The following is a 21,607-nucleotide window of genomic DNA, read 5'->3' as shown; positions in this document are numbered from 1 at the left end:
GTCTTCAAATTGTTCAGAGTCATGAAGTGTCCGGGATCACATAGGACTTGAATTGAGCTTTAATTTCAAAGATCCTATCCAGAGAATATGTGGAACACTCCTTTAATTAATGGAGAAAGCTAAAAATTTCAGCCGACAGTGCTAGGACTTTAACCTGTGGTTCCAGGGAGTCTAAGTCTTGCACAGCTGATGTTTGTGCCACTAAGCCAGTCCCTCCAGAATTACACATGATGCCTGTAGTATATTTGGCATTTGGCATATGGGCTTGACTGCTTGTCTGCTTTCTTACTGAGAAGGGAAGTTACATGAAGAGTCTGTCAACTGTCTTTTGCTTGCCTACTTGTACATCACCACTGTTCAAACCCATGACACTAGTGGAGGAAAGAGATAATTTCAGACCACCTATTGTGTGTTTTCAAGACATCCTAAGGATATCTGACTTTCTCAAGAGTTAAAGGTTTTTTTATTCTGTTTTGAACTCATGGGCTTTTCATTATATCTAAACTAAGTCAGATTTGCTTTTATTAGCATTGCATGTGGTTTTATAAGTAGCAGTATGTATGTATGTGTGTGTGTATGTGTGCATGAGAAAAGATAGAGTTATTAAAATAAAGTAGTAATTGTTCTAAAATTTATATTGTGGTGAAGGCTCTCACCAGCTATACTTACAACATTGAAACAAAGTTTTAAAAATAAGCACAGACAGACTTTGGGTTGGTGACTAGACATATCTAATATTCCATACGATTGCTAATTGAAGGAACTTGCCCTTTAGTGATGGAGTAAGACAAACCAGTGTGAAAAGATAAAACTAGGAATGTATGTTTGAATAATGTGAAATATAGAAGACACTTGCATAGGAGAATCACAGAGCCACATTGGTCTTGAAGTTCATAGATAAGCTGTCAATAGCTCAGAGAGGTATAAGGAGGAATCACCAAGGGAGGAGGAGTAAGGACATTTTAAGGTTGAAAATTTTCCTTGGTACTTTCCCTATTTGTCATTAACTCTAACTTCTTTAAAAAATCTTAAAACAAAGTTCAATCTTTCTTGTGTTTTTCCTCCATATTTTAATTAGCATCAGTTGGACATGGGAACTTTATTTAGAGGTGTCCTTATATGCATGCAATGGACCTTACTCAGACAAGCTCTTTTCCTCACTCGAACTCATTTTCCTTTCCCCCATTCCCAGACCAATTTCAACAGTTTTTGTTATTGTTCCATCTTAACATGTGTACATAGAGTGAAGGAGGGTGAATATGGTTAAAAGTATCTATTTATCTGTCTGTCTGTCCATTTACTGACAGAATCTTGCGATGTAGTTCAAGCTGGCCTTTTAATTCACTTTCTTCCAGCCTCAATCTCTCAAATGCTGAGATTTTGAGCAAGTAGCAACTATGCGTGCTAAAGTTTAAAATTTAACAATAATCCCCCCAAACAGATTTTGACCGACAAGCAAATATTTTAGATCACTTAGATATATTTTATTCAAAAATCATTTTTATCCTGATGAAAAAATGATCTGCTTATGATATTAAAAGTACAATACGAATCACTCATGATGAACTAACTACTGCTAAAGTTTGATGAGCTTCATTCTCATAATTTTCTATGTATTTGAGGGAGTATATTGTATAATACATATACAACAGTAGATATATATATATATATATACTCATGTATTTTAATATACAAGATGTATCATTATATTGAAAGCATTTTCTCAGGTCAACTCAGTATTGGATATGTCTGGACTTAAGAGTGAATTTGTTTTATGAATAGCTTATTATATAATTGTTTCCCCTTATTTTAGTTCTTATATGTGAATAATTTTGAGAAATTTATTACAAAATTAAAATACACTTACTTATAATAGTATTAAAAATTGAAGACTGTGAACTGAGATGAAAAGTGATATGCAATAAATTGTGTACATTTTTGTCAGGCGTGGGGCTTGAATTGAAGGTCTCTGGGTGCTGTCTCTGAGCTTTTTTTTTTTTTTCTCAAGGCTAGTGCTCTACCACTTTGAACCACAGTGCTCCTTCCAGTTTTCTGATGGTTAATTGGAGATAAGAGTCTCATGGGCTTTCCTGCCTAGGCTGGCTTCCAATCATGATTCTCAGATCTCAGTCTACTGAGTAGCTAAGATTACAGACGTGAGCCATGGGTGCCTGGCTAAATTGTATATGATTTAATTACTATTTTCTGTGATGAGTATTTTTTCTATAAAGTTCTATTACGATCTGTGCTTGTATACATAAAAGCTTGTAAAATACATTAATATTTCCTAAAGGAAAACTGAAGAAATATTTTATTTTCTCAATTGCCTCTTTTCTTTCTAGTCTGGCTTAGAAGAGCAAAGAATCAAAAACCTTCCAAGGAAGCGCTGACAGTTCTCATAAACGAAGACAAAGAGCTAAGTGAGCTTCGCGGTGTGGCAGCAGGAGTGGGGCTGGCGAATGCCTGCTATGCAATACAGTACGTAGCCCGGGTCCTCTTCATGGCTCCATATGGCAGAGAGTGTGTGTGGCAACAGCAAGCCTACCCTTGCTTCCCACCTTGAAGACAGGAGATGGTAACAGCAGACTCATCTAGAGATAGTGCTTGGGCAGAACTTCCAAAGGTCTCATGTATGTCCCATGAAGCCAACTCCATTCTATTTTAGAAGCTGTACAATGGTTGCCTATAAGATACCTGTAAGGCAGATGAGTTTGAAACATTTGTTGCCATTATAATTAAGGAAAATAAGTACACCATTGCATGAGACTGTTAATTATGCTTCGGTGGAATTATGCTTCTAGAATTATTTGTTATTATGCCTGTAGAAATTTGTAATGAAATGAAGGATTTGAGATAGATACCCCCATGTCCTATATCAGCTATTCAGCTATACCAGATTATTTATTATTTGATATTCAAAATTATTTATTAAAAGCTCAAAGCATTTAATCTCCTAGAGGATGCTTTTACTTTCCATGATATTCCAAATGAGAGGTCTAAAAGTAAATCTGATGGTGATGGAGTTTCATTTCTGTGGTCACAGTGAATAACATTTTATCTGAGGTCAGTTATGTGAGTGAAAACTCATAAACCTAGATGCAATTTTAAGTAGCTTTTTACATACATTTGCAATCTGAAGAAGTACATGACTATTAGTCCAACAGAGCTAGCCATAATAAAAATCTCAGGGCAGCACATACAATTTCATGTTCCTATTGAAATAGGTGTGAAATGTCAGGTTCTGTCTGTATAAGCCTGAGGAATAGGGACATATTAGAAACACAAAATTCCATGTCTATCAAGTAGAATGTGCAATGTTGCTAAGTCCTGATACTACTCTTCCTTTTTCAAACACAAACACCAGCAAACTTGTTTGGAAAGAACAAATATGATTGTTTTCTAGTACTCTTCCAACCCAAGAGGAGATTGAAAGACTTCCTACCTTCCCGCGGGAAAAACTGACTCTGCGTGTCTTGTTGGGAAGTGGAGCCTTTGGAGAAGTATATGAAGGAACAGCTGTAGACATCTTAGGAGCCGGAAGTGGAGAAATCAAAGTAGCTGTGAAGGTAACATGAATATCTGGGCGCTTGGCCATGTTCTGCTATGCTGATTTCTGACTTATTTTTATGTCATGCAGACTTTGAAGAAGGCCTCCACAGACCAGGAGAAGATTGAATTCCTGAAGGAAGCACATCTGATGAGGTATCAGGGTAGCATAGAGGCATTTTTCTATTCTTGATGTGGGTAGGAAGCTTTAATAATTGTGGATATGTGTGTGTGTGTGTGTGTGTGTGTGTGTGTGTGTGTGTGTGTGTGTGTGTGTGAGAGCTAATCCTGGGGCTTGAACTCAGGGCCTGAGCACTGTGCTTTAACTTTCTTACTCAAAGCTGGCACTCTAACACTTGAGCCACAGCTCCCCTTTCAGCTTTTTGTTGGTAAATCGCAGTCTTACAGACATTCCTATCTGGGATAGCTTTGGACCATGATTCTCATATCTCAGCCTCCTGACTAGCCTCTTCATACATAGCTGGGTATTGGGTTTTTAACATGGTACTTTACCTACCAGATCTTCCTCAAAGCAAATATGGGCTATAATGTAAAGGGAAATATACCAGTAGTCACAATTTCTATAAAAGTTAATCCTCTGAGCCTAAATACAGGCAATCCCAGACAAAAGGCTCCCCCTTTTATTATTACTTAGGAATGTGCTTTGCAATATAATTCTGAAGGTATTTAGCTTTAGAAATACTGTGTTCTTCTAAATGTGTGATAATGAGCCAAGTAGACCTGGTGATAAAGGGTTATTTTTAATCATTCTAATGTCAGTGACAGGGATATTGAATGAAAGATACCTTTCCCACAAGGTCAGTCCATTTTAATCATGAAAACTTCTCAAGGATATCTGAAAGAAAATACCTAAGGCAGAAGATCATGGGATGCCAAGCTGTGGTCCCCAACCACTAAGTTGGGGCTTACGTTGATATTGTAAACCATTGTAGTTAAAATCTACAGATCTGATTGGTTTTTTTAAAAAGGAAAAGGTGTATTTCATACTTGTGATGACTGAAAACATGTCTTCAAATGTGCTTTGAACAAAGACATTAGCCAAAATTGCTTTATTTCCCCAAACATAAAATTCCCATAATAACCAGACACCAGTGGCTCACATCTGTAATCCTAGCTACGCAGGAGGCTGAGATCTGAGCAGTGTTGTTCAAAATGATCTGGGGGACAGAAAGTTCATAAGACTCTTGCCTTAATTAACTACCAAAAAGCCAGAAGTAGAGCTGTGGCTCAAGTGATATTGTGCTAGCCTTGATCAAAAAAAAGCTCAGGGACAGTGCTCAGGCCCTGAGTTCAAATCCCAGGACTGGCACACACACACACACTCACACACACACACACACACACACACACACACACACACACACACACACACACACACACACACATCCCTTAATAGAAATATTTGTTCTACAACCCAATCCTGTTTGTCCATATACATTAGCCACTAGGGGTTGCCACTGTTACCTACTTAAGTCAAGGCCACAGAGAAAGCTTGGAGAAAGAAGCCTTCACCTGTTAGAGAAAATAGGTCAGGAGTTTTGAAGGAAGGTATGGGTAAAGAATTGTTGTACTCCTCAAAGACTCTCTGCTGGGACTGCTGTCACTGTCATGTCATGCAGCTTTGTCTTTCTGCCTTGTAGCAAGTTTAATCATCCCAACATTTTGAAGCAGCTGGGGGTCTGCCTGTTGAATGAACCCCAGTACATCATCTTGGAACTGATGGAAGGAGGAGACCTTCTAACTTATCTGCGCAAAGCCCGAAAGTCAAAGGTAGGCACTAGCTCCCGAGTATTGCTTCCTAGTGTGCATGCCCTGCCATTTCCTATGATAGTTCTTTAAATTTAGGTTTGAGCCTTGACTGGTGAGATTTTTAGATGGCTTCTGCGGAAAAGTTATATCATATTCCCTTCCTTTAGAATCTTGGGCTAATATTTGAACTTATTTTTACTATTTAATAAAGAAATAGAAATGTTGTGGACATAATCCTATTTGTTTCTTTGTTTCTGGAGCACAGAGATTGTGTAGAGTTAAAAAGACACATACTTCATATAGATGTTTCTCTGTCCCAAGGTGTTTTCTTTTTTCTTTTTTTCTTTTTTCTGTGTGTGTGTGTGTGTGTGTGTGTGTGTGTGCGCGCGCGCTTGTCCTGGGGCTTGAATTCAGGGCCTGGGCACTGTCTCTGAGCCTCTTTGTGCTCAAGGCTATCACTGTACCACTTGAGCCACAGCACCACTTCTGGCTTTTTATGAGTAGTGTATTGGACATAAGAGTCTCACAGACTGCTGCTGGGGCTGACTTTGAACTGTGATCTTCAGATCTCAGCCTCTTGAGTAACTAGGATTACAGGAATGAGCCTCCAGTGCCCGGCTTGTCCCAAGTTTTATTTCTAGTCTTGAAGTCTACTAAATTCTAGACTTGTGAGTTAAATCTGTTGATCTAACCAGTTTTGTTTATTATTCGAGATAACATATTTGGATTATAGTAGGTGTCTAAAACTTATTTAGGCCAAAACAAAACTATGGATTTTATTTTACATATGCTCTCCCACTTTATCCAGTTGATGCCCTGCTTTATTTCCCATACTCACAAGTCCTGTCAGCTCTGTAGTTTTGCCCTGATAATGCAGCCTCATTCACCTCTCCTTCACGCCCAGTGCCCAGCACAGTGTGGACCCTGGTAATACTGTGGAAAACTGAACAAGGCCACCAATGCAAACCAACTTTATACCTCAGATGAGAAGGCATGAGACAAGTCACTAAAGTTTAAATGTATAGATCTGAAACCCTGTGGTTTTCTCCTATCAAGTTAGACACTATTTTTTTTCAATTAAAATATATTACAAGGTGAATATTATAAAAACAGGAGCCTGGGGTTCTATCTTCACTTCCTAGTGTTGCATGTTATCTTTTTGGTGTTTACCTCTGTAAACTCCAAACACAGCTAAACACTGATTTTTCAATGTGGGGGTCAGGAGTGAGGGGGCATCTATTCATTTTCCACTGTGAAAGATGAGACTTTATCTTGGAATTCCTCATTTATCCATCCAATTCTCCTGCCCCAGCATAACACACAGGAAAACTCTGCTTCTCTTCATTCCTTCTGGAGGGTGGCAAGAAACATCAATGATAAGAAATGGTAGCATCTGAAGTCAAGTGGTCCCAAGATGGAGTGGAGTGTTCCAACAAATTGTCACAAGGGTAGAGAGGAAGAGGCAATGCTCAGAGACCCATACAGGCAAGCAGCACTATGGAAACTTTGTCAACAGCAAATAGGATACCAGCCACAAAACTGAAGTTCAGAAGCAGGATTCTACATCAAGAGAAAGTCTTTACAAGTAGAGTAGATTTTATTCAAAGCAAAGCAGCATTCCAGTCAAAAGGAGCCCGTCAAGCAGTCATAGCCGCAACCATATGCAATGAGCCACATTAGAGGGGAACTAATTCTTGGGTGTAAGGTCAGCGCCTAGTCAATCAGTTCTGGATATAGTTGTATGAGGCCGTGGCACTATTCAATAGCTGTCATTTTAAGGCACAGCATGAGCTTGTCATAGAAGGCAGGGGGTACAGCACTTTAAAAGGGGGATCTGCCAAGGGGCTGTGCTTAGTAATTTAATAGACTCTACAGGAAGCAAGGCACAAGTGAGCTAATGAAAGAATAGGAGCCTGGAGACAGAGGAAGTTTTTGGATGTCTCAGATTAGAGATGATAAAGGCCTGAACCAGAGTAATTGCAGGGCAATTCAAAGGCCCACACAATGTATGACTCTGGCTTCTAGGAAGGAAGTCAGGATTACCCCCCCCCATATGCTACTAATAAAAATATTGACTGGTGTTTTTCACCTAGAAATAGCAGTCAGTGCAAGCTTAAGTATATATTTGTGCTGACTCGTTTGGATGAGAGTAGTAATCTGTGACTTGAAAACAAAATATTGCTGCCAATGATATGGGATTCATCTGAAGAACAAGCCCATTGTCCTAACTGACATGATAAAGGGCCAATAATTCAATTATTTCTACTTATAAAATCAGCAACTGTTTATTATGTGCTTGTCATGTAATATAGCATATTAAATATTCTATATATTTTTAAGAGATCTGGCTGTCTCTTTAGTTCTTACCACACTGGGAGGCTCGAGTCAAGAGAGGGCAGTTAATTAGGAAGGTCTCTAGATTCCCACCAATCATATCCCTGCCCGACCAACTCCCTTACATATTTTATTTTGCATCTTGCAAAAGCAGTATTCCTACATCCATTTTACATATGAGAAAGTTATTTACTTAACCAAACAAATCGAGCAAGTTCACACAACTTGTGAATAGAAACAGGTAAGTTTGACATCACTGAGTGATTTTCCAATAAAAATTCTGTGTCATCTCTGCTTACTATAGATATAGCTTATCATGTATATGTGTGTGTTTTCATATATGTATGGATAGAAAGCAAATAATTGTTATTTTTTCTTTTCTGAATTCTTGTAATCATAACTAAGATTTCCTTTAGATATTCTATGCAAAGGTGTATATACATATTTAGGTATCAGTATATACTGACATATATAGGTATATATCTGTGCAAGTTGGATAAGTGTTTGTAATTCTCCTTTTATTTCTTCTAGTTTCATGGTCCTTTACTCAACTTGGTTGACCTTGTAGACTTGTGTGTAGATATTTCAAAAGGCTGTGTATACTTGGAGCAGTTGCATTTCATTCACAGGTACAATGACAATTTGGTTGCAAGGTTATTATGGTGATTGCTTCCGTATAGTTTGGGTAGATCAGATAAGATACTTAAACATTGTTAAAACAGCAATATCCTCTTTGATTGTATGTATGTGTGTGAAATTAAGGTTTGTATTGGGATTTCACAATAGTTAGGCAAGGTACTCTGTACTGAGCTAAGCCTCCAGTCCTAGTTTAGTGCCAGTCATTTTTTTTGTCAGTCATTGGGCTTGAATTCTGGGCCTGGGCACTGTCCCTCAACTCTCCAGCTCAAGGCTAGTGCTCTACCACTTGAGCCACAGCACCACTTCCGCCAGTCATTTTTGAGAAAGTCTTGCTTCTGGCTCTGGTGACCATCTGGGCTGTGATACTCCTATTTTTCACCTCTACCCCTCCCTCCATAGCTGAGATGACAGGTGCACATCATCATGTCCAGCTTGTGCCATAGAGACAGAGTTTCATTGACTTTTCTGCCTGGGCTGGCCTGGAAGTGCAGTCCTCATGATTTTAGCCTTCCATGTGACAAGGATGCTAGGTGTGTACCACCATGCTCTGCTATGAGTTGAGAAGGAGATCTCCCAAACTTTTCTGTCTAAACTGTTGATTATCCTAGTCTCAACCTTCCAAGTAGCTACAATCATAAGCATGAACCACCTGCATCTGGCTCAGTCTATTGTCTTTACAGGGCCACTAGTGTTATTCACTTAATATCTGGAACTTTATCATTTTCATTAAATGTAACTTTTTCAATAGGGATCTAGCAGCTCGGAATTGCCTTGTCTCTGTGAAAGATTACACCCGTCCTTCACGGGTAGTGAAAATTGGGGACTTTGGACTTGCGAGGGACATCTATAAAAATGACTATTATAGAAAAAGAGGGGAAGGCCTGCTTCCTGTCCGCTGGATGGCTCCAGAAAGCTTGATGGATGGAATCTTCACGACTCAATCTGATGTATGGTGAGCTGAATGGGACACAAAGACACGCAGTCTGATTGTCACATGTCAGAGACACGGGGATCTTCAAACGATACCTTGTTTTTCATTTTTGCTCTTAGTATGAGAGAATAGAAGACAAGAGAGGTTAGGTGATTGGTTTCAAGCTTGTAGTCAGGGAGGAACTATTCTGAATCTCAGCCATTTGTGCTCCTCCCTCAGTCAGTTTGACCCTTTACACATCCATATGAAATAGATACTTTTACGTCAAGTATTTTGGCTTATATTCCAGTGATGTGTAAGCTTGTGACTACTAGAAATTGGTTATCTACAGATTAAAGTGGAAGTATGTGCCCAAATACTTACTATTTTGATATTCCTGGTAATTAATTTTTAAGTCTTGCATAGAGATGAGAATAGAACATTGGGGAAGGTTAGGCATCTCTTTGTTATTTGAATAAGAACCCCCACTTTTTTGCTTGTTAACAACCAAGTTTTGATTGGAGCTGCTTAAAATAAATACAAAGATTTGTTTAGTGACTTTTAAGTGGGCCTGGTCCTAGGCAAAAATATAAAGGAAATAAAAATTGGTCCTTAGTACTGGCAGTTTAAAATTATCTTTAAGTAGTTGTACAAAGGAATTGCCATTTATCAAAGCAATATTTATAACCTCCTCTGTTTATCATTTTATCCTCCTCAACTTGGAGGGAAATGGTGAAACATGCTATTGTTCATCCCTATCTATGTCTGCATATCAATGCTGTGAAAATCCTAGGCACTGGAGCACTGTGGGGGAAGGGTATGTTTCACCATGGGCAGGAACTCATGTGCACATGTATGTATTCTAAATGTCTGTGTAAGCATGCAAGAGTGTGCACATATATATACGCATGCCAGTCAATGTGTGTGCTTATGTCTCTGTGTGTATGTGTGTCTATATATTTGTTTGTATGTGTGTTTGTGCATTTGTTTGCCTGTGTGTCTCTGCATTTGTTTTCATGTATTTGTATCCTCCCCTCACCCTCCAAACCTTCCTATCACCTTTGAAATGTGGCTCATTCTCAATGTCTTGTTCTTTTTATTCATTTATGTGTTTAATTTTTTGGTAATACCAGAGTTTGAACACAAGGCCTGCTAGAAAGCATTCTAGAAAGCATTCTAGAACACTTGAGTTATGCCTCTATCTCCCTTTTTGCATTAATTATTTTTTAGGTAGGATCTCATGCTTTTTTGATCCTTCTATTCACACTTCTCACATGGTTTGGAATGGCAGTATGTATCACCATGCCCAGCTTGTTGGTTGAGATGGGGCTCAGACTGGCCTCATGGTTCTTTTTTCCTTCATGTTATTCTGCTTCTAAATTACCCATACCTTTTATAAGACCAGTGATGTCAGTCTCAAAATAGACCACATATTTCCAACAGTAATGTTTTAGAGAAGCTGTTGTGAACCTGATCTTTGTAATAAGTACAATTAAAGAATAACCTTTAATATCCTAGGTCTTTTGGAATTCTGATTTGGGAGATTTTAACTCTTGGTCATCAACCTTATCCAGCACATTCCAACCTTGATGTTTTAAACTATGTACAAACAGGCGGAAGATTGGAGCCACCAAGAAATTGTCCTGATGATCTGTAAGTTAATTATGTTCACATAACCACCCTAGAACAAAAACACATTCACTTGCAATTATAGTCTTAGTGGTGTGACATTTTTACAAAAATAGAATTTACATGTTTGTACATCTCACATAAAAAGTAAATTAATTGTGGGACTTAATTTACTAATTATATTAGGGTTTCTTCTTACTTAGATACACACATGTTATTTCATTCAGAAATAAAAATTTTTAGGAGTACATACTTATACTCTTAATAAGTTCTTGTAAGTAAATGCAAGCTTCATATGTGTGTGATCACAGTAATTTTATTTGAGAGATTTTATTTGAATGCTATCTTGATCACAATATTTTATTTTAATTTATTTTATTTTATGTGGTACTGAGGAATTGAACCCAGGGCCCCATGCATGCTAGGCAAGCACTCTACACTAAGCCACATTCCCAGCCAATCACAATATTTTAATATTGTTTTTCTGTGTGTATGTGTGTCAGTCCTGGGGCTTGAATTTAGGGTCAGGTTTGGGTGCTGTCCCTAAGTTATTTTGCTCAAGGCCAGGGCTTTGCCACTTGAGCCACAGCCACACTTCTGTGGTTAATTTGGAGATAAGAGTCTTACAGATTTTCTTGCCTCTGCTGACTTCAAACTACAATCTCCAGATTTCAGCTTCCCGAGTAGCTAGGAAACGGGTATAAACTACCAGTTCCCAGCTATTCTGCATACTTTTAAGACTCTGCCCAAAAGAAACATACAGTTTAAAAATTTGGTTGCTGGGCTGGGAAGGTGGATCAATGGTAGAGTGCTTGCCTAGCATGCATGAGGCCTTCTATTCCTCAGCACCACATAAGCAAAAAAAGCTGGATGTGGCACTGTGGTAGAGCACTAGGCTTGAGCTGAAGAGCTGAGGGACAGTGCCCAGGCCCAGAGTTCAGGCCCCACGACCAACACCACCCCCCCAAAAAAAAATTAGGTTGCCTTTGCTGATATACTTGACATTGATTGATAGGGTATACATATTTGATCAAGTTATGATCTTAGCACAAAATGAGTGAATGTGATTCTATCAAATGATGACTAGCCCTTGTTGTTTTCAGAAAAGTGAGTGACTTCAGTCTAGTTGTAAAAGAAAAAATTATTTACAGAGTCTTATGCTAGATACTAATTCACCTCCTATGGACAACTCCAGCAGAAACATAAAAATTTTAAACATTTCCAACAGGTGTTTTAACCAAGAGGTTTCTAAAAGAATAACCAGAAAGTATACACACCAGGACACACACAGTCATGCCGAGGGTTGTATGAATTACAGAAGTCTTCATATCAAAAGCACAGCTCTTCAGCATCTCAGAATATATTTTGAATGAAACGATGCACACGAAGCAGTTGGATGGCTAGCCAAAATGTAATAAAGTGCTAAACTGTGTGGTACAGGCAAATGCAAAAGGAATTAGCAGTATGCGAATGCATACCACAGCTGTACTGCCTTGACGATGCTGTGTTATTTACAGGAATAGTTAGGCTTGAGCCAAAAGATGATTAAGAGCTGGGCACCTTGGTTGGGTGTTCTCCTGGTGAATCTTCTGCATTATTTAAATCTTCCATCTAGAAGAGGATAAGAATTATTAGGAGCTTCTTATTTCGCTGTTATAGCCTCTGGCATATTTGCAGGGAGATCATCAAATACATGCACACTTGAGTAAGTTCAGTAGAAGTGAATAAAAAAAATTAATGAGTCTTTTGTGAGCGAGGGGAAAATCTGTAATTTAGAATTGAGAAATTAAACAAAATTTGAAAACCTTTGACATAAGATTTGAGAAAGAAATCCTAGTAATTATTTTGCATCTTTTACCCATCTCCTAAACACTCAGACATTTCCCCTAGAATTTCAATAGCACACAATTTTCTTTATGCTCTTGGATTTTAGCTGGCCTTTTGGATCCCTTTGGGGTGAATAATGTACCTCATCATAATTATACAATATTTTCTGCATAGACTCCTTAAGCATAGATTACTGAATTACATGTTTTGTATGATGTGTGTAATTATTTTGTGTTTTGGGAAGATGGAAATGAATAATAAATTGCTCTGTTGTAAAGCAAAAAATGTAGCTATGTTTAATGCAGCTAGAGGAAAGAAGGAGGGCTAGAAAAGAGCTAGAAAAGTATGCCTGCTGATGAGTGGGGAAAGATAATATTCTGTCTAGTTTTGTCTTGAGTAATCCACTAGGTTGAATAACTTAACCTAGTGTTTATAACATATGCAGTTTCCTTGTAATTAAGATTCGTGCTTGAAAGTTAATGTGAATATCATTAATAAAAAGTGAGCAATGCTCCCAGTCCTCTACATGGGCTGCAGGACTCTATGGAGCCCCGGGAAGGGTTAACATTCACTGCCAACAGGAAAACAAGCTCTGTGCGGAAGTAGGGCTCTCACAGATGCCATTCAATCTGACCTAGGCCTTAAGTTGTCATGATAAAGATTAACTACTCCCCTTAGAGTACAGAGGGAACTGATTTTTATTTGAAGCAGTTCTCTAAGATCACAGGCCCAGCTTAGAGGGTTGAAAGTCTACCCTGAGCCATGGTACACCTTCTATTCACTGATGAAATACTCAGCACCTGGATGCACTTTGGGTTAGATGAGCTCCTGGATGGCTCTGCTATTCACAGCTATTATTGGAATGTAGGGTTCAGAGCATTCCTGCCCTTCCCTCCTTAGGTTCGCACCTGTACAAGGGACAGCCCAGCCATCAATATTCTCTTCAGGTTTTAGTTTGCATGCCGGCCACACCACTCATGAGAAGAAACAGGATCAAAGGGCAAGCTACATCAAGAGGGAGCTCTTTGGGTCCTATGCTAGCCAGATCACATTGGCAACTGGAATTCCAGAGGGTCTCTCAGATGTAGGAGGCAACACCGCCTGATTATGGAGGCTTGACATTATATTTATACTCTTAAAAATGTGTATATCCAGATGCTAAGAGGTCTCTGAGATTGATAGCAAGTAAGGGCAACTCTTGAAATCTGCATTTTATATGCTTTGTCTATAAAGAGTCTATAAAGACTCAATAATAAAAGATGCTGTGATGTTTTCATGAGTTGAACTTTAATAGCTTCATGAATCCAAGGACTTGGAGACTAATGTTAAATGCAGCTAATGAGTTTTATGCTATTTTGAAGACTAATTGAGGTAAAAGAGGACTAAAGTGTTTTCGTAGTAAGTGGAGGTATTTTCAAGCTGAATACTTGGCCAAATGAGATACTTAAGTATAATGAGTGTTTTTCTAGAACAGCCAAGGCCAGATAAAGTTTAACAAACTGGAGGACCAGCAAATTTATTTCAAGCAATATACTTGATTATTTATAGCTATAATTTTGTACAAGTATATCATTTATGATATTGAATAATGAACAGTGAATACTGTAAGGAAAGATGCCCCTGATATGCCACTGGTCACGGAGGTTGTTAATTAATTTGAAAGACAAAAGTAATAGTTTTTAAAGGACCATTGAGTCCTAAAAAGTTTCTCCATTTTATTCCATTGCCAGTTTATTTGAGACCACAAGTTGCATTCTCTATTTTTAGATGAAGTAGCTTTATATAGCTCTTCTTTGTTTGTCTTTATTTTCTCTGCATGCTGATATAAAATGGACTTGCTTGCATACTAACAGGTCATATTTTTGCCATCTAGAAAATTAAATGAAATTGCAATTAGATTCAATAGAAATTAAAACCTCCATAGAAGAAAATTTCAAGACTAACTGCTTACATAAATTACATAAATTAAACAAGAGGCTGAATTTTAGAGGCTGAGTAAGTAGGCAGATGAGGGGCAGGTGGCTGTCAGCCCGTTTCTCAACTTCCTCTTTTTCCTTATTTCCCTCATCTTAAGTAATCTCTGTTAATTATGTTGAATCCTTTGTAGAATTATCTAGATTATTAACAAATAAGTTATACTTTCTGGTCAAAATGACTGTCTTGCCAGAGTTTATTAATACCTTAACATTATATTTGATTTATGACATTATTTTCAGAAATGCTTCCTGTGATGAATTATGTAGTACTTCACTTTCTGCATGTAACTCTTAGGACAACTCCCATCCTAGTCATCAAGATCATATTTGAACTGTTAGTTTAAACTTATGATCTTATATCGGTTATAAATGTATCCCCAAATCTAATGATCCCACATAGAGATCTGTGTATTGTCCTTGTTTCTTGTTGGCACAAGTTCTAAAGACATACATAATAGATTGTCTTTCAGTTCTTTCCCAAATGTGATTCCTATTAAAAAAACAAACCAAGTTTGACATTGTGTAATGGGATGGAGTTTTCTTATACTACATATAAAAAGGAATCAGATCAATACACAGGGCAGATTCCAATTGTTAAATTTCTCTATAATACCTGTTATGTAGTATTAACTCTGACTTGAGTGCTTGTCAAAAAATGAAGTAAATGGAAGTTTGTGTGCTATTCTGTAATGTATTAGAAATGGCATTATAGTTTCTAAAATAGATACTAGCTTTAAAAAAAAAGTTTGTGTAATAATTCCTGCATCAATGTTACCTAGTGACTGATATAATCTTGTTCTAGCTCCCTTACCATTACCTTAATCCAAAGCACCACTAGTGCTCACTCTAGTTTTCTTTAACACCTTCCACTTGGCTCTTATATAATCCATTATCCATCTATTAGCTAGAATAGGCCTTTAAGATGCAAATATTACATCTGCTCTAAGACTTCCATAAATTTCCAATTCCTTGCCTGGTCTATAGGACCTGCAGGATCTTACCTTCCTCTTCTGTTTTTTTTTTTTTTTTTTTTTTTTTTTTTTTTTATCTCATTCTCTCCCCTTAGTGACTGTACTTCAGTCACACTGGCTTGCTTCCAGATTCTAAAATGTGCCCAGCTTTTCCAAATTTAGGCCTTTACACATGCTTTTCCCGCTCCTAACATGCTCTTGACTTCTATCCACACCCTATTCCCATGACTAGCGTTTTATTTCCCTACAAAGTTCGTGGGCTTAAATGTCATCTATGGTAGAAGGGCCTGCTGTGAATTACTTACCAAAAATGTGCCATGTCCATTAGAATGAATGTTTCTTTTCTCTTCTACTTGTAAAAGAATTTAACACAATTTAAATTATTTTTTCCTGTTGATATGGTGGTATTAATACTCTGAAACACTTTCTCAGTTTGTTTTTACATATCTGTTCTTCTTTTTGCCCCCAATTTTCTTCCTATGCCCAGAAGGTCAAAAAAGATCAAATACTTGACAAGTGTTATAGTTAGCAACTTGAAAATCAAATTTGGAGGAGTTATGCGAGTCCTTTAGCTCCTTGTTAGTACCAGGATTGAGTGATGGTAATACTATAACTTTAAGGATAGTCTAATAAATATGTTCTGGGGCTTGAACTCAGGGCTTGAGAACTGTCCCTGAACTTCTTTTGCTTAAGGTTAGCTCTCTACCACTTGAGCCACTTCTGGCGTTTTCTGTGTATGTGGTACTGAGGAGTTGAACCAGAGCTTCATGAATAGTAGGCAAGCACTCTACCACTAAGCCGCATTCCCAGCAGGGTAGTCTCATCTAAACAGCAATGAGTGGCTACTTATTCCTTTTTAAAGCTCTGGGAAACTGTAGGGAAAAAGACAACTCTATAGATGGCGATAGGAAGGTGAGGGTCCTGAGACTTCAGTTAGGTTAGAGAGGCCACACCAAAGGCAGAGCCCCAACACCTTCCAATTTGAATTACAAGATGATTGAGTAGGGGACCCCACGTTAATATGGAGGAAGAAGGGAGCATATGTCAGAAGGGAGAATGGTATATCTGGACAAAAGGAGGTCTGGTTTCTTCTTCAAGTTTCTTTTGTTTTCCCTATTGTGTAATGTTTCTGTTGATAGCTAGAGATTCTGCCAAGAAACACCCGGTGGGCTTGTGAGGGAAACAGGCATGGGTTTCCCGGGCCTTGTCAGCAGATACAGGCTTTGAAAGAGTCACACAGAAGCCTGTAACCAGAGAAACAAGGAGAACTTGTTCAATGGCAAAGTGTCTGAAGAATAGGTGAAGAATTCAGGGTGTTCATAGTGGAAGGATGTCTACAGGATAGACCAGACCAGTAACTCCTCGGTGAATTCCAGAACAGGCACTGAGATTAGTGAAGATTTGGAAAGCAATATGGGGTTCAAAGAATCCACAAGTGTATTCCTACGCATCACAATAAAGCCTCTTTCACACCTGGTATGTTTCACGCCATCACACTGGAAAGCTGAGTTGGAAATAAGATAGTCTGTGATAGTTTATGGAAAAGTTGGAACATTTCCTAAATGGATTATCTCAAGTGGTCATCTATACTAGGTAATAAACTGCGTTGTGCTAAATGAAATAATTTTTTTCTCCTGTTAGTTGGAGACTCCAGACAAGACCTGATCAGTTCTAGACAATATGAAAGAGTTACTTTTCTTTCCAGCTCATATGAATCTCGATGTGGTAAATCCTGTCACTGCCTTCCACTTCCTGCACCTGTCACCTGTGAGGAGAGGAGTCGCCCGGCTGCACTCCCAGCTCTTCATATTTTAGCAATAGCTGGTGTGAAATAAGTACCTGACAATTCTATGCTGAGTGAATGAATGAAAACTAGTTAAGAGGGCTGAACAGATATTTATTTAAAATTTTTACTGACTCTATTATTAATCTATGTATATCCATTTGAAGTGGAAAGATCACAGCTAGAAAATAGGTCACCCTGGAACAAATCCATGTACAAATCCATCATAAAAGCTTTTTTTTTTACATTACAGATTTCCTTTTTTTGGTATTTTTTAAACTAGCATACAACACAAAGCTAAACTGATTAGGGGTTTCCTATTCCCAATCTTGGGGAAAATACTTTCTTTTTACAAAATCATTTAACTCATAGGAAATTTAAGAAATCCCCACATCTGACAATTGTCACTTTACTTACTCTGAAAGACATCTTTCTTTTTCCTTTTTTCCTGTCTGAGACTGGGACTTGAACTTAGTATCTGATGCTTTCGTTCATTGGTTGAGTCATATCTCCAACACTTAAGTGTTGGTTCTTTCATTTACTGTTTTTCCAGGTATTTCTTAGATAATGTTTAATTAGCCAGCAACTAATGTCCGAGGAACTGATACTACAATGGCAAACTAAAGTTCTGGAATCAAATCTGGCCTTTATGTGTGATTTTTGCCTCTAAATGGTGGTGTAGACAAATATTAGATTCTGTTTTACATAGAGTATATATGAAGTCTTTTTATTTTATTTTATTTATTTATTTTTAATTAATTATTATTTTGTTGTTGTTGTCAGTTGTAGAGCTTGAACTCTGGGCCTGGGTGCTCTCCCTGAGCTCTTCATCTCAAGGCAAGCGCTCTACTATTTGAGCCACAGCACCACTTCTGGTTTTCTGGTGGTTTATTGGAGATAAGAGTCCCACGGACTTCCCTGCTCAGGCTGGCTTTGAACCATGACCCTCAGATCTCAGCCTCCTGAACAGTTAGGATTACAGGCGTGAGCCACTGGCACCTAGCTTATGAAGTCTTTTAAATCTTAGCTTCAGTAATTTTCATAGCTCTTAGCTCCATTGAGGAGACATTTCCAGACATCCATTTATCTATCTATTCACTCAGATTAATAACTAGAAATAATGGTAACTTTTCAAGCTTCTGTTAAATGAGAAACCAAAGTGTGTACTCTCATCATGGAGCACTGGAAATAACTCACTCTTTCACTAATAAAATAACTATACTTTGGTTATCAGTAATAATGTGTTGTCAGCATTTACTTACCTTCATTTACTTTTTTTCATCTACATATCCAGGTGGAATTTAATGACTCAATGCTGGGCTCAAGAACCTGAACAAAGGCCTACGTTTGATAAGATTCAAGAGCAGCTTCAGTTGTTCAGAAACTTTTCCTTAAGAAGTATTCCTCAGTGCCCAAATGAAGCCATCAATGGTGGAGTCATAAACGAAGGCTTTCTAGGTAAGTTTGATTCTTCAAAGGTTTCTAGTTTTTTTCCCCCAATACAAATGGAACATGCCAGAATATAATATACAGAGAAACACTTTAGGGTAGATAAGAAATATATATATATATATATATATATATATATATATATATATATTCTGATACCTTCATCATAATAGTTCATTATGTTTCTTCTTGAAAATTACTTGGCATTGTGTACTTTTTTTAAATGTTGAGCTATGGCCCATGCATTTATAATGTGAGAGTAATAAGGAGAATTGACCTCCTAGGCTGTATTTTCATGAAGCCTGTTCCTCTCCTCCCTGACTTACACCAGTTGAACATCAAGCTCAGATTTGAGTGATTATTCTCTCTATTTATGGTACAATATCATCACTGGCCTATGCAGGGCTTCTCTCTTGTTTATTTGTTTAGTCCTTTTGTCTCCATATTCCTCTCCTGGTCTACTTCTTTCCTTCCTCAGAGGCAAACATTCTCATTATTTTATTTTATTTATTTATTTATTTGGTCAGTCGTGGGGCTTGAACTCTGGGCTTGGTCGCTGTCCCTCAGCTCTTCAGCTCAAGGCAAGCGCTCTACCACTTGAGCTACAGCGCCACTTCCGGTTTTCTGGTTGTTTTATTGGAGATAGGAGTCTCACGGTCTCTCCTGCCCGGGCTGGCTTTGAACCGCGATCCTCAGATCTCAGCCTCCTGAGTAGCTAGGATTACAGGCGTGAGCCACCAGCGCCCGGCCTCTCATTATTTTAATGTGTCTTTTTATTTGTATGCTTTCCTGCAAAATATATTGTTTGGTATGCATGAATATGAGAGAATAACAAAGGAAGATGATGGGACTAGTGAGGGGAAGCCAGAAGGGTAGAGGACAGCCATGGTGGGAAGCATTGTCATGGAGACCCAAAGGAGAGAGGCTCCTGAAAAAGCTTGTAGACAGTGCTGAAGAGATACACAGCCTCCAGAGGATGCATGGATTTTACCGTTGTCTTGTGTTATAATTTAAAAACCAGCTCTTTGCTTATGAAATCTATTCTTCCCAAGGTATGAAAGACAAATGATTAAAACCACAGAGGCTTTCTTGATGGGCCTAAGAGCTTAGCTTTCCCTGAGGGCCTTTACAGAAAAAGTCTCTACTAGAGCCTTGCTGGAGGCTGTATCAGACTCTCCAAGGTCTATGGGATGATCTTTTTGCCATGTGGCATTGCTTCATTCATCTAATAGGCTGAGACAGGTAACAAATTATAGCTATACAAAATATACGGAATAAAATTCTTTTGTGAAAGGTTATAATAACAGTTCTAGCTAGGTGTTTGTTTGTTTATTTACTCACAGTTCTGGGGCTTGAACTCAGGGTCTGGGCACTGTCTCTGAGCCTCTCTGTGCTCAAAGCTAGCACTCTTCCACTTGAGCCACAGCACCACTTCTGGCTTTTTCTGTGTATGTGGTATTGAGGAAATCGAACCCAGGGCTTCATGCATGCTAGGCAAGCACTCTACCACTAAGCCACATTCCCAGCCCTAGATTTTTATTTTCGTACTTTTTATATGCACTCACTATGCACATTAACTCAAAGAATCCTCCCAACAGCCTTATGGCAATGCAGTCTTAGTTTCCCACATTAAATGACATTTATTTCAGATTTTGTAACAATCACATATTTGGCTGAGAAAAATGATGGATTGAAAAATTTTTTTTAATTAATTAAGAATTAAGACCTAGGACTGAGAAGGTGGCTCAGGGGTGGAGTGCTTGCTTTGCATGCATGAGGCCCTGGGTTCGATTCCTCAGCACCACATAAGCAAAAAGAAAAAAGCTGGAAGTGGCGCTGTGGCTCAAGTGGTAGAGTGCTAGCCTTGAGCAAAAGAGCTCAGGGACAGTGCCCAGGCCCAGAGTTCAGGCCCCAAGACAAACAGACAAAAAAAAAAAAAAAAAAAAAAGAATTAAGAACTAGCCAGGCACTGGTGCCTCATACCTGTAATGCTACCTCCTCAGGAGGCTGAGATCTGAGGGCCACAGTTTGAAGGCATCCAGGGAAGGAGCATGTGAGATTTTTATCTCCACTTAACTACCCAAAAGCCAGAATTACTCTGTGGTTCAAGTGGTAGAATGCTAGCCTGGAGCACAAAAGCTTTGGGACAGTGTCCAAACACTTACTTTAAGCCTCAGAACTGGCATGCACACACGCACGCACGCACATACACACACACACACACACACACACACACACACACACACACAAATTAAGAACTATTTTTGAGAAAACATCAAGAATGGGAAGTCAACTATAATGATTTTTCTGCACCTAGAAAAATGACTATCATCTTCCTGCTGAGCTGGGGGATGAGAGTTTGGCTCTGTTCTTGAGTCTTCACCATCTTCCTTCTCAGAGCCAGTACTGCAGTAAGGAAGCTGGACACACACTTTCCCCAGTTATGTTATCAATAGTGTGCTGCACAAGTAGGTACAGTGAAAGAACATTGCTTCTGGTTGCTGGAAAAGATGCATCACTTTTTTCCCGGTTATATAAATTCATTTAGGTGCCACACCTTAAGAAGAAGAAACTATAATTTGAAGTATTATTAATAAGGATAGAGAAGCATGCATAATTATTCAGAATAATGATGTAGGGCAGGCTTAATAGGAGAAATTTTATAGTTGAACTATGATCATTGAAGCAGAAGCAAGCAATCCTGGGCCATGACAACAGTATAACTTAAGTTAAAGAGAAATGATCATCCTATTATTCACAATGAAGGTAAATC

General features: G+C 38.4%; 2 protein-coding genes across 4 annotated transcripts in view; one reads left to right on the top strand and one right to left on the bottom strand.

The window, feature by feature from the left end:
- The window catches only part of Ros1 (ROS proto-oncogene 1, receptor tyrosine kinase), a 97,999-nt gene that overhangs the window by 70,350 nt on the left and 6,042 nt on the right, over positions 1-21,607 (top strand). For all 3 annotated transcript variants that reach the window (XM_070015310.1, XM_070015311.1, XM_070015309.1), the window contains exons 36-43: positions 2,343-2,478; positions 3,404-3,566; positions 3,638-3,702; positions 5,208-5,337; positions 8,182-8,279; positions 9,038-9,241; positions 10,718-10,852; positions 18,680-18,843. In XM_070015310.1, the coding sequence (XP_069871411.1) occupies positions 2,343-2,478; positions 3,404-3,566; positions 3,638-3,702; positions 5,208-5,337; positions 8,182-8,279; positions 9,038-9,241; positions 10,718-10,852; positions 18,680-18,843 (1,095 nt within the window). The remainder of the gene's footprint in view (positions 1-2,342; positions 2,479-3,403; positions 3,567-3,637; positions 3,703-5,207; positions 5,338-8,181; positions 8,280-9,037; positions 9,242-10,717; positions 10,853-18,679; positions 18,844-21,607) is intronic.
- Positions 12,357-21,607, bottom strand: part of Vgll2 (vestigial like family member 2) — a 36,018-nt gene continuing 26,767 nt past the window's right edge. Inside the window, exon 5 of the mRNA XM_070015312.1 lies at positions 12,357-12,439. Coding sequence (XP_069871413.1) covers positions 12,374-12,439 — 66 coding nt within the window. The 3' untranslated portion in view covers positions 12,357-12,373. The remainder of the gene's footprint in view (positions 12,440-21,607) is intronic.

This window comes from Dipodomys merriami, unplaced genomic scaffold (genome assembly GCF_024711535.1).
Source record: "Dipodomys merriami isolate MVZ:Mamm:240054 unplaced genomic scaffold, mDipMer1.0.p SCAF_112, whole genome shotgun sequence".
Classification (NCBI taxonomy): Eukaryota; Metazoa; Chordata; class Mammalia; order Rodentia; family Heteromyidae; genus Dipodomys; species Dipodomys merriami.
The sequence above is the reverse complement of the archived record's forward strand: the minus strand, read 5'-3'. Positions and strand labels throughout refer to the sequence as shown.